General features: G+C 55.1%; 1 protein-coding gene across 1 annotated transcript in view; it reads left to right on the top strand.

Annotated features, from left to right (window-relative positions):
* Positions 1-12,307, top strand: part of LOC103609363 (protein unc-13 homolog A-like) — a gene marked incomplete at its 5' end in the record, with an annotated part of 31,402 nt that extends 19,095 nt beyond the window's left edge. The window contains 9 exons of the mRNA XM_008593690.1: positions 1,469-1,556; positions 2,673-2,702; positions 4,155-4,211; positions 4,555-4,635; positions 5,302-5,449; positions 6,594-6,650; positions 9,375-9,467; positions 10,374-10,533; positions 12,192-12,307. Coding sequence (XP_008591912.1) covers positions 1,469-1,556; positions 2,673-2,702; positions 4,155-4,211; positions 4,555-4,635; positions 5,302-5,449; positions 6,594-6,650; positions 9,375-9,467; positions 10,374-10,533; positions 12,192-12,306 — 829 coding nt within the window. The remainder of the gene's footprint in view (positions 1-1,468; positions 1,557-2,672; positions 2,703-4,154; positions 4,212-4,554; positions 4,636-5,301; positions 5,450-6,593; positions 6,651-9,374; positions 9,468-10,373; positions 10,534-12,191) is intronic.
* Between the last annotated feature and the right edge of the window lie 17 nt (positions 12,308-12,324).

Below are 12,324 nucleotides of genomic sequence, written 5' to 3'. Positions count from 1 at the left end.
CGGGGCACGGGGAGGGGGCGGGGCCTGGAGGGAGGGAGGCCACGCCCACACACCCCGCCCCATTGTAAGTCCAGAGGAGCTGCCAGCTCCCAAACCCTGGTCCCAGCTCCTTCTTCACATCTGTCCTTGCCCTTTAGTTGGAATCCACCTTTACTCCCGTGATCTAATGCCACCAGGACATCTGGCTCTCTCCCCAAAGCTAGAAAGAGGTTCAAAGTCAAGAGGGCCCTCTGACCTCTAGTTTGGGCTCTGAACTGTTAGCAGTCCTGCAGAATGCAAGTCTTCACCATGTATGTTCCTACTCAGATGCTCAGTGCAGGCCCCCACCTCTGACACCACTGAAGTCCCAAGCACCAGACTCTGTTCCTCTGTTCCCCACCCCCTATCTACCAGACTCCCAATACACACACACACACACACACACACACGCACTCACGCACGCACACGCACCCAGGTTGGAGACGGTGTCGTGGCTTTGGTGTCAGGCAGACTTGGGGTCAAATTCTAGCCCAGCTACTCTCTCTCTCTGTGACCTTGGAAAGTCATTTCATCTTCTAACCTCTGCTTCCTTGTCTGGAAAATGGGGTTAATTGTAGCAACTCTCTGAGGGTTGTTGTAGGAACTAGCTGGGATAATACATTCAAGTGCTCATCTCAGTGACCGGCCCGGAGGCAGCGCTTGCTAAATCAGAGCTAATTCTGACGGTGGTAGTATGCAGACATATATGAAGGCAGACACATCAGTAAAACCACTTCAGATTCTCCCTTTGTGGGCAAGACAAGGCTGTTACAAGATGTCCCCTTGTCAAAAGTTAGGAGTGCTCATCTCAGTTCTCAGTGGGTACAGCCTGGGTCTTTGGCTGTAACCACCTGGTGGCAGCATACCCAACCACAGACAATGTACTTGTAGGCCAGAAGATAAAGGAATTTACATTTACTGATGACTCCATACATGCTAGGCCTTCTTATAGCTGCTCTTTCAGCTCACCTTCATGACAACCCTTTGAGTGAGATGGATATTATTATTCCCATTTTACAGATGAGGAAAGCTGAGGCTCAGAGAGGAAGAGTCACTTGCTCAAGGCCAAATAGTAAATATAAGTATATGCCAGAGTCAGGATTCAAATTCAGGTCTGTCTGAACATGGAGCTTGTTTGCTTTCTTGTTAATACAACAACCAAGAGCCTCATAAGTACATTAAATGTAAATGGATTATGCTTTGGCAGCAACTTCTATCCTTTCTTTCTGGCTGTCTCTGGCTTTGTATTTCTATCTTTATCTCTCTCTTTCTTTCTCTCTCTTTGTCTCTTTCCTGTCTCTCTGCCTCACATCTTTTAAGAGTCATTCATTAAGGCACACACATGCAATCCCCATGCAACCCAGCAACCAGCCCCTTGTGCAGTGTAGATCCCTCTGTCCCCATGTGTGCACACATGACCATTCCGGGTTCCCACCCTGTGGCTTGCCAGGTTCCCAATGGCTTGCCAAGTTGATCACCCTGTGACATTGTCTCTGCAGGGCACCCTCTTGAGAAAACATGGCAAGGGATTAGAAAAGGTAATGAGGGCCTCATGTGCATGTGTGTGTCCGTGTGCATGGGCAGGAAGGTCAGATAGGGGTCCTGGGTAGGAGGCGGATGACCTAACCAAGTCCCATGAAACCAAAAGTCAGAGGCAAGGCAATTGCCCCAGGGAAATGGCATGGAGAGTATGTGCATGTGTGAACAAAAGCGTGTACAGCTCCCACCCTCTCCCAGCAACACTCAAGGGGCCCATCCCAGCCCTGGGCTCAGCTGAAATTCTGCGGCTTCTTTAAGGGCTGAGACACTGGATCACTGCCCTGGACTGAGACATGTGTTGTTCTTTATGTAGATTTTTTGTTCTAATGGGTGTTGGTTGTAAGGATGGGTGGGAGCTACAACAACACACGAGTGGCTGCCTTGCTGTGTACTCGCATGGAAGATGTCGTGTATGCATGCAGGTGAAGTTTCACTTCGTGAGCGTGGCTCGTAGGGCCTCCCAACTCACTCAGCCAGCCCTTCATGGGGGCACATTTGATGTGCCAAGCACTGTATACATGTATGTGCATCCATGTGAGGGCAAGGGTGCGTGATTTATGTGTGTGATCGTGCAGGAGCGCACATATGTATTTTAGCCTGTGAGTTCTGCATGTGTGTGTTTCTATGTGGATCCGGATGTGTACGTGCATAAACTTTCTGCACACCCATGGGTGTGCCTGGGTCTATGTCTGTATGTTGAGTGAACTTTCAGTACCTGTTAGTACATTTTTTGTAGAGTCAGGCCTGCCTGGGTAAGGTCTTAGGGGTTGGGGGAGGAGAGACCCCAAGCCGCCTCTCTTCTCTCCCCCTCTCCAAGAGCTCCATCCTGGGGCAGGCTGACTGTGGGATCGGGTACCTGTCACCAGGTGGTGGGCTGCTTCCAGCCTCCTGGATACCCCCAGAGTGTACTGGCAGTCAAGGAGTCTGGCCCCAAACCCTTGCTTGGGGACAAGGGAAGGTGCCTAGCTGGGGAGTGGGCCCAGCATTAGACCCAGGACCTGAGAGGGAGCTCATGGGCTGGGGAGTGGGACTGTGCTTTGAGGGGGCAGGGAAGTCCCACTGAGTATCCCTCCAGCAGCCACACAACTCTGACCTCCACCTGATTCTCTCCACAGGGCAGGGTGAAATTGCCAAGCCACTCAGACGTAAGACTGACCTCTCACTGTCTGTCTGGCTCCCATCCCCACCCTCCACCCCACCTGTGCCCCCTTCCACCTCTGTGGTCTGTGCCATCCGGGGGCATATTGTGAACCTGTCTGTTGGTCTCTTCTTCCTTTGTCTGTCTGGTTTGCTCATGGGGGATGGTGGGCAGGAGGGGTGGCAGGTGGGGCAGAGGTGCCAGGAGGGCCCCTGCTGCCCGCTGGACTACAGGTGGGTGCCACAGGGAAAACTGGGACCCGGACAGCTGGGCTCCTGAGTCTGTGCTTCTAACAGCCTTAGGGGATCATGGAGAAGAAATTAGCAGTACAGCCAGTATGACAATAATAATACCAGTAGTAGTGGCAGGGTGGCCAGTTCACACTGGCCAGCTAGTGGACTGTCAATGTCATTCCAAATATCCTGGCTGTAAACAGACCCCCTCCTCACCTATCCCCACCCAGGACCCCCAGGCCACCTCAGTACCCAATAATCCAAGACTCATTACCTCACAGATACTCAGCCCCAACCCATCCCCCAAGCTAGTATGGGTACCCCTGTTAGCCAGGGGAGGAAATGAGGCCCAGAGAGGGTCTGGGACATGCCTAAGGTCACCCAGTGCAGTGGGATGGAGGCTGGACATATGGTTTCCAGGCTGAGACCCTGCCTCCCATAGCATTGCCCATGACTTTGAGACTAAGTGATGATTATAGTGAACACTGAGTGTCCCAAGGAAGCCATGAAGAGGATATGATTTCCCCCATCTAGATGGGTAAACAGGTTCAGAGAGGTTAAGTGACTTGCCCAGGGCCACACAGCAGAGCTGGGATTTGAACCCAGGCCCACTGGCTTTTCAGAACAAGGTCACCATCTTGCCTGTGTCTGTTTTGGGGGTGAGGGTGGGGTATGGGCATGGAGGTATGTGTTGTCGGGTCGGGGGGAAGCATTCTTCCTTTAAAAGATCAGACCCGGCCAGACACCCAAAAAATAAAAGATCAGGTTAACGGTGCCCTGCCTCCTGCATATTACAGGGGAAATCCTCCTGTAGAGGGGATGGTCCTGGGGGCAGGGGGGTGTTTTACTATTTCCTGAAACCTCAGACCAGCCCACAGTTTTCCCAAGGCTCCCTAACTTGAGGCTGGTAAGCCCCACCCACACCCCCCATTTGGGGCTCCCCCACCCTCTGCCTCTCACAGCTCAATCCCTGCCTGTTTCTCTTCTGTCTCACAAAACTGGGATCGTGGTAGGGGTGATAGGGTGCGTAGCATCCCTGTGGGACAGGGATTTCTGGAGATGAGCTTTCTACCTCCTCCTCAGCATTTCTTGGGGGGCTTCAGACCTCTGTTGCTGGGACACAACCATTGCCCTGTCCAGAACCAGGGCTGGGTGTCAGCTGAGTGCCTAGGGGCTGAGCTAGAGGACTCTGGCCCTCACCCAGCTGTGTCTGTTTTTGCCTGCAGGGAACTCAGATGATCTTCAATGCAGCCAAGGAGCTGGGTCAGCTGTCCAAACTCAAGGTGACATTAGGGGTGGGGGCAGGAGGGGTAGGCCACAGAGTGGGGGGTTCCTGAGGGAGAGGTCCCAGGATAGTGACGTGTTTTTCAGACTCAAGGGACAGAAACCCTACTCACTGGCTTAAGCACAATTTACTTGCTCCAGTGTGTAGAAAAGATGAGCATGGTTGAGCTTCAGATACAGTTGGCTCAAGGATACAAATCATTCAGCAAGTACTTATTAAGCACCTGCTGTGTGCCAGTCACATGCTGGGAGCTGGGAGGAGGAGAATTCAGACCCGGAGTCCACCTCGTCAAAGTTTAACAAGGTGCTCTGCTCACCGGGCCCCTCTCCCCATCCATCCAGGACCACATGGTACGAGAAGAAGCCAAGAGCTTGACCCCGAAGCAGTGTGCTGTGGTTGAGCTGGCCTTGGACACCATCAAGGTGAGAGGTCCCACCCCTCCTATCCCAAGTGGGCAGGCAGAGGGTATGACTGGTGTGGACATGGACCTAGGCACACCTTGGACCCACATTAATTCATTCAGTTTATAAACAGTCCCTGATTCCCCCTTCTGTGCCAAGACTGGTCTGGCTGATGCTGGGGACCTTGAGGAGCCCCAGGATGGGGGAGAGAGCTGGGTACAGTCCTCCTTAGCCTTATGGGGTCAGGCCTGGGGTAGAGGGGAGACCAGGGACTGGGGGAGCCCAGGGAGGGAGCAGAGAGGGCTTTCTGGAGGAGGGCATGTGGGAGGTGGGTTTTGAGGAATGCATAGGAGTTCACCAGGCAAAGCAAACAGGGCAGGGGACACAATAAGTACAAAGCCCCTGAGACAGGAATGATCTAGAAAAGACATTTGGAAAGAGGCTGAGGGGGGCATGAGGCATGGGTCTTATTCAGAGGGTGCTGGGAGTCGCGGGGGGGTTGGGACAGGGGTGGAGGTGAGGGGGTTGCAGGATCCACTTGGGTGTTTTGAAGGCCCCGGAGTCATTGAGCACATCAGGTGGGGGTGGGAAGGGGGAGGTATGCGGGGAAGGGGTATCAGGCTGCCCAGCCCTATGGTCGGGGAGGAGGTTCGCAGGCCTCACCCCCACCCATCCGGTCCTGCACAGCAATACTTCCATGCGGGCGGCGTGGGCCTCAAGAAGACCTTCCTGGAGAAGAGCCCGGACCTGCAGTCTTTACGCTACGCCCTGTCCCTCTACACGCAGGCCACCGACCTGCTCATCAAGACCTTTGTGCAGACTCAATCTGCCCAGGGTAAGGGCGAGACAGACGCCACCCCCTCCCCCGCTGCCGGCAGAAGCAGCCTAGCCCGAGCCTGCGTGGCAGCTCCCCGCCGTGTGGCGTCATGGGCCAGGGTAGAATTGACATCTCTGGGCGATCTCCATGGAGTCACGGGCCAGTGAATGATTGCCAGCCTGGGAAAATCTGTGACGTTATGACAGCTATGGGGCGGGACCTCTTTAGCATCAAAAACCAGGGAATGAATGACAACTCCTAGGGGTGGGACCTATGACGTCGTAAGGTTACTGTCATCTGGGAGAATCTACGATGTCCCGGAGCCAAGGAGTGATTGACACCTCCTGGGGACGTGACCTCGACATCGTGGGTCCAAGGACGCCATAGTTCCAGGGAGTGGTTGACAGCTCTAGGGAGTGACAGCTCGGGACGCGCAGTGCCTCTGATGTCATGGGCCTAAGGAGTGGTTGGAGTCTTCTGGGGAGGGACCTCTGTGATGTCAGGGAGCTAAAGAATGATTGACAGCCCCGAGGGTGGGAGGGACCCGGACTTGGAGGGGGTTGTGGACAAAGAGGGAGTTCCCGTTTCTCAAATTCTCTGTCTCTGTCTCTGCTTCTGTCTCCTGTCCCTCTCTGAGCTCACACACAGCAGCTGGGGCTGGAGGGCAGGACTCCAAGGGGCCTATTTCCCCTCCCTGGAGACCTCCCCTTTCAAAATTGGCTGCCAGGTGCAGACAAGGGAAAGCAGCTGGGCAGCTGACCCCAGGCTTTGTTTCGGCAGTGGAGGTGGGGGGAGAGTTGCCTTCCATCCCGAGGCTGGGGGGCGGGGGGGCAAAGCCCTGCGGGCTCCAGAGACCCCCTTCCCCCCCGCCCCCAGTCAGCCCAGGCTCCTCCATGGGCGTCGGGGCTCTGTGCTCAGCTTCCCCCTCAGTCCTCACTGCTTTGAGTGTCCCTGGTGTCCCCGGAGCGGGAGGCTGTCTGTCTGTCCGTCTGTCTGCAGCTGACGTTTCTCTCTCTCTTGTTTTTCCTCCCTGTCACTCGCTGTCCCCTCTCTGCGCCCCCCTGCCCCCTGCCACGCACACTCCCCCATCCTCGCCTCTCACTCGCTCGTCTCTCCCCCTCCCATCCTTTCCCCCTCTCTCCCCTCTCCCCCCCGTGATTAGTCCATTGTGCAAAAGGGACTAGGTTTACCCTTAGTGAAGACATTTATCCTGAGAAGGGTACATGCTGCTGCCCAAGCGGTGCCCGGTGCCTGCACCCTCCCGGCCCGGCTAGTAAAAGGCCCATCCTTCTGCCTCCCAGGCCTGTGGGGAGAGAGAGGAGGAAGGACGACTCGCTGGTTCCACATGGGGAAGGAGAAGCGATCGAGTCGGAATCCATTTCTCCCAAGACGCATCTCTTAAGCCAGACCCCGGGTCCCCTGGACAGGCATCTGTGACGTTAAGAGCTGGGCTCAGATCCCAGCTCAGCCGCTCTAGGGTTGGGTGCCTGGGGCAAGAATCTGCCTCCCTGAGCCTCAGTGTTCTCATCTGTAAAAAGGGGACAGTCGAGGATTTAAAAATAATCATAGGATTCTTTTTAGGATTAGAAATTCATTTTAGAGCAATTCCTGGCACATAATAAGCTCACAGCAATTATTATTATAATGATATTCGATGTCATGTTTCCCAGAGTAGAAAACAAGTAACATACATCAGGCTCTAACTGTGACAAACTCCATGCCAAGCATTTCTTGGGAAGTTTCGAAAAGATTTTTCCAGCTGCCTCCTTGAGGGGGTCTGTCAGTCTGCAGATGAGGATGTTGAGGATCAAAGGAGTCTTAAACCACTTGCCCAAGGAACCTTCCCCCTGCAGGGGGGCCCAGGACTTGGGGAGGGGGGAGTGGGGCTGGGGGAAGCACAGAGAGGTCCACCAAAGACCCTTCCCCGTGGAGCCAGCAAACCACGGGATGGGGGCGCCCAGCACTGCCCCCTTCCCCCCTTCTTACTAGCTTTGGCCTTGGTCTGCCTCTCACCCAACCCACCACTGTCTGACCCCCCTGGCACCCACGTCTGGCCCGGATTGAGCTTGCCGTGAAGCATCAGCCTGGGGGCGGGGTGGGGGGTGGGGGGTGAGGCTGAGCATGTGACTGGTGGGGGTCGGGAGCCTGAGATGACAAGAAAGACAGCCTGGGGTGGGCAGTGAAGACTGGGGGCACACACCCCAGGACTGGGGTGATGGGGGTCTCCAGGCCTCTCTGCTCCCTGACCCTCAATCACTTCCTGTCCAGTGCGAGGTAACCCAGATCAACCTCTGACTGTCCTGATCCCCCACCCGCCACCTCCGACTTTCTCCTTGTCCCTCACCCCCTCTCCCCGTGCATGGGGTGCTCCAGGAGTGGGGAGCTGCCTGGGATGCTAGGGGTTCTGGTGAAGGTGCTGGTGGTCACAGGTCCACAGGCCCGGCAGGATGCCCTCTGAGCCACAGAAATGTGACAGAAGGGGACTGGGACAGAAGCTTTTCAGCTGCCCCTTCAACGATTCCCACCAGAACCAAATATTCAGGACATTTTTGGTGGCCCGAAAGAGATGTGCACCTCACCATGACTCAGACAGACAAGGGAATTGGTTGGCTCCAGAAATGAAAAGTTAGGGGTTGAGTTAGCATCAAGAATACCTGGGTCCAGAGTCTCCAACAACGCCATTGGCCATTGGTCTCTGTTGGGACCTCTATGGGGTGGGCTCTCCCCTCGCTGGGCAGAGACAGCCCTGATAGCTTGATACCAGAGGAAGACCCTTTTCCAACAGTCCCAGGCCCAGCTCGTATTGGTCCAGCTTGGGACACACGACTATGCTTGAGCCAATCACTGCAGCTATGTGCGGAGAATGCTCTGCTTAGGCAGCAGTGGTTCATTTAGCCATATCTGAAGTTCATTTAGCCCACCTGAGCCATGAGGTTTGAGGTTAGGGTGGGAGCATTTCTCAACAGAAACTCAAGGTTCTGTATTAGAAGGGAAATGAGGGCAGGAAAAATAAAAGATGCCCCCACAAGTTGTCACTTCAGGAGAAAAGGAGTTTCTGGGCCAAGTGACCACAGTGTGTTGAAGGAGTAGTGAGAAGGCCTGAGGGGCTGGATCAGAATTAAGGAGGGCAAGAGGGGGGGAGATAAGGCAGGAGAAGTAATAGCAAGGACATATCGAGAGGGACATTGCAGGTCACAGAAAAGACTTTGATTATTTCAGAGTGAAATGGGAGCCATGGGAAGGTTTTGAACATAGGAGAGATATGGTCTGACTTAATAGGATTTTTCTGGCTGGTGTATTGAGAATAGATGAAAGGCTGGAGACAGGGAGACCCAGGAGGAGTCTACTGCAGTAGTCCAGGCATGCGACCATGGAGGCTGGTCCAGGATAGAGGTAAAAGATGTGGATCACATTCTGGATGTACTTTGAAGGTAGAGCTGGCTGGATTTCCCAGTGTGCCAGCACTTCGGGAGAGAGTGAAGACAAAGAACAGGGGAACAGGGGCAGTTTGAGGACCCACAGAGGAGGAGAAAGTGAGAAAAGAGGGCGAAAGGAGTTGCTAGGATGTAGGATGAGAATCTGGACCGTGTGGCATTGTTTCAGCCAAGAGGAGGAAACAGGTATGCTACTGAGATGTAGTGTGAGATGAAGGCTGAGTTTGGACAACATGGCATTCAATGGAATGAGAAAAAGGAAAGCAGATGCTTTAGGCTCAGAGAGGGTAAGAGAGCTACCCGAGATCACACAGCAAGGCAGTGAAGGGCCAGAACCCAGGATACTAACTTCCCAAGAGCACCTACCATTCTGGCTCCCCTCAGTGCCTCCCTGTCAGGGCTGATGACCTGGTGACGCCAGCATGTGGTGGTTGGGAGGTGGTCAAGGTCCCTCCTGGTGGGTGGGAAAGACAGAGCTCATGCCAAGCATCCTCCCCTGCCCCACCCAGGATCAGGTGTGGAAGACCCCGTGGGTGAAGTCTCCGTCCACGTTGAGCTCTTCACTCATCCAGGAACTGGGGAACAGAAGGTCACAGTGAAAGGTGAGTGGCCTGAAGTGGGAGGGGGCGTGGCTCAGCCGAGGACTCACTAGGTTCTAAGACAAGAATCATCACTCATCCAGGAACTGGGGAACAGAAGGTCACAGTGAAAGGTGAGTGGCCTGAAGTGGGAAGGGGCGTGGCTCAGCCGAGGACTCACTAGGTTCTAAAACAAGAATCGAACTCCACTAGTTTAAGCAAGAAAAAAAAAATTTTTTTTTTTGGCAGCTGGCCAGTCTGGGGACCCAAACCTGTGACCTTGGTGTTACCAGCACCACGCTCTCCCAAGTGAGCTAACCGGCCAGCCCAAGAAAAAATTTTTTGTGTAATGGTTCATAAAACTAAAAAGTCCACAGGTAACTACCTTCAAGCGTGGCTGGATCTGGGAGTGCAGGGTAACAGGATTCAATCCCACTTTCTCCATTTTTAGCTCTGCTTTCCTGTTGTTGGCTTGTTCACTGGAAAACAGATGGGCTGTTTGAGCCAAGGCCTAAAATGCCAGTGGCTTCAACCAGATAGTTTTTCTGTGAGATAACAGTCCAAGAGCAATCAGCCCAGATCTGGCATGGAGGCATCACAGTATTAGGGATCTGGGCTCCCGCCATCGTGTGTTACACTTCATCCCTAACGTGCTTTTTCTCCTCTGTAGGGTCTGGAAGCACTCAGCCCCCACCAGCACTGCAGCCTGCAGCTCAGGGCTCAATCCCTGCCCTTTAAGCCACACCCTGAAAGTTGTACACATCACTTCTCACATACCATTGGCCAGAACTTAGTCATATGACCACACTTGGCTGCCAGGGCATGCTGGGAAATGTAGTCTTTATTTCAGACAGGAGGTGGAAGCCACAGACGTCTACTTGGAGGTGTTAAGGGATCCTGACCAGTCTTACCCTCTACTTCCCTCGACAGTGGTGGCCGCCAACGACCTCAAGTGGCAGACTTCTGGCATCTTTCGGCCGTTCATCGAGGTTAACATCATCGGGCCCCAGCTCAGTGACAAGAAACGCAAATTTGCAACCAAATCCAAGAACAACAGCTGGGCCCCCAAGTACAATGAGAGTTTCCAATTGTGAGTCTAGGATGCTTTGGAAGAGCATGGGGAGAAGGGAGGGGGCACCTGCCAGGTGAACCCCAGTCAGCTGAGCAGGAGGAATGTCCAGGGGTAACTGGGTGCAGGAATGGGAGAGGCCACATCCTAGGTGGGGACACTGGAAAGGGGGGCACCTTAATGCAGGAGTGATGTCAGTGAGGGGACACAGGATGGTGGTCACCTTCTGAGACAGGCAGGTCCCAGGAAAGGCAGTGAGTATGATAAGGGGAATGGGGTGTTGTGGGGTAACATCTTGATGAGGGCTTGTTAAGGGAAGAGGAAGCCTGGACAGAAGGGGTGTGACAGGCAGGGCCATTTCTAGGGCTGGAGATTTTGGACCGTTAAGGGATGTGAGTGAGGGGCTGAGGGGCTTGGGGGCAGGACTGAGGTCACCTAGGGGTAGGACTGAGGTTACATGGGGATGGGGACTCATGTAGTCAGCTGCAAGGCTAGTCAGGAGTGTCCGTGCAGGTCATCTGGAGGAGTCAGCTCTGGGGGACCTGAGTGGCGTGTGGCTTGATCCAGGCATGGGGGTGGGTGTCATGTGGGGTGGAGGTGAGGTCATGTCTGGAGGGGGTTCTTGGAGTGAGGAGTGGGCTGAGTCAGGGGGTATCAGGATGGGGTCCAGAAGGGATGGACAACCTGGGGAGCATAAATAAGTCTGTTAGGGTATATGCGGGATTACCTGGGGTAGGGTTGGCATCTTGTTAGGCAGATCTTTAGATCAGGTGTGAGCTTCACAGGGCACTGGGGCAGGGCAATGTTGGGGAGTGCTCTTGGGGGACAGAAGTGCAGAGGGGTAAGGTGGTATCAGAGCTGGTACTTCCCAAGGGGAGGTGGGAGCCCCTAAGGGATACGAGTGTCAGGACAGGCCTCTTGGTCAGAGGAATTTGGGGTGGTAGTTCACCTGAGGGAATGCTCAGGAGCAGAAGCATGGCTTACTGGGGGGCAGATGTCACCCGGGGTGAGCCTGAGTACTTCTGGGATAGGAGCACAACCCGGGAGAGGGACATGAGGGAGTGGTGGGGACGTGGCCCGAAAGGAGGGACTCTTGACGAGCCAGCTTCAGGGCAGGCCCCTTGGGGAGTGCATAGGGGCAGGAGCAGTGTTACTGCCCATGGATGAATCCCGGATGGGGTGAGAGGCATGCAGGAATGGGTGTCACCCGTGGTAAGGCGCCAGGGCAGGGACACGTTGGGAGGGCGTCTTGGGGGAAAGAAAGGTGGGTTAGAGAGTATGGGGGAGGGGCCACGTCAGAGGGAGAAGTTTGGCTCAGAGGGGAGCGTGGTCAGGAGCTTATGGGTGGGATAACTGAGGCAAGGCATGGGGGCAGCAGCTCAGCCAGCAGAGGGCAAAGGTGCGGATATCTTGAGGTAGGAGGATGGCCTGGCCAGACGGGATCTGAGGGAAGGGTCACTTGGGGGGACCGGGAGCTGGGTGCAAGGCTGTAGGGGCGCTGTTGGGTGGGTGAGGAGAGGGAACGGACTTGGCAGGAACGCTACGCAGGTGTGGGCATGCGTTGCAGGCGTGGGAAACGACGGGGGTGGAGCTAACTCGGAGTGGGCGTGGCCCAGCTCGGGCTGCGGGGCGGGGCGCGTGTGTGGGCGGGGCCTCCCTCATGCCCCGCCCTCCCGCAGCACGCTGAGCGCCGACGCGGGCCCCGAGTGCTACGAGCTGCAGGTGTGCGTCAAGGACTACTGCTTCGCGCGCGAGGACCGCACGGTGGGGCTGGCGGTGCTGCAACTGCGCTAGCTGGTCCAGCGCGGGAGC

This window comes from Galeopterus variegatus, unplaced genomic scaffold (assembly GCF_000696425.1).
Source record: "Galeopterus variegatus unplaced genomic scaffold, G_variegatus-3.0.2 Scaffold9528, whole genome shotgun sequence".
In the NCBI taxonomy this organism is placed as follows: Eukaryota; Metazoa; Chordata; class Mammalia; order Dermoptera; family Cynocephalidae; genus Galeopterus; species Galeopterus variegatus.
The sequence above is the reverse complement of the archived record's forward strand: the minus strand, read 5'-3'. Positions and strand labels throughout refer to the sequence as shown.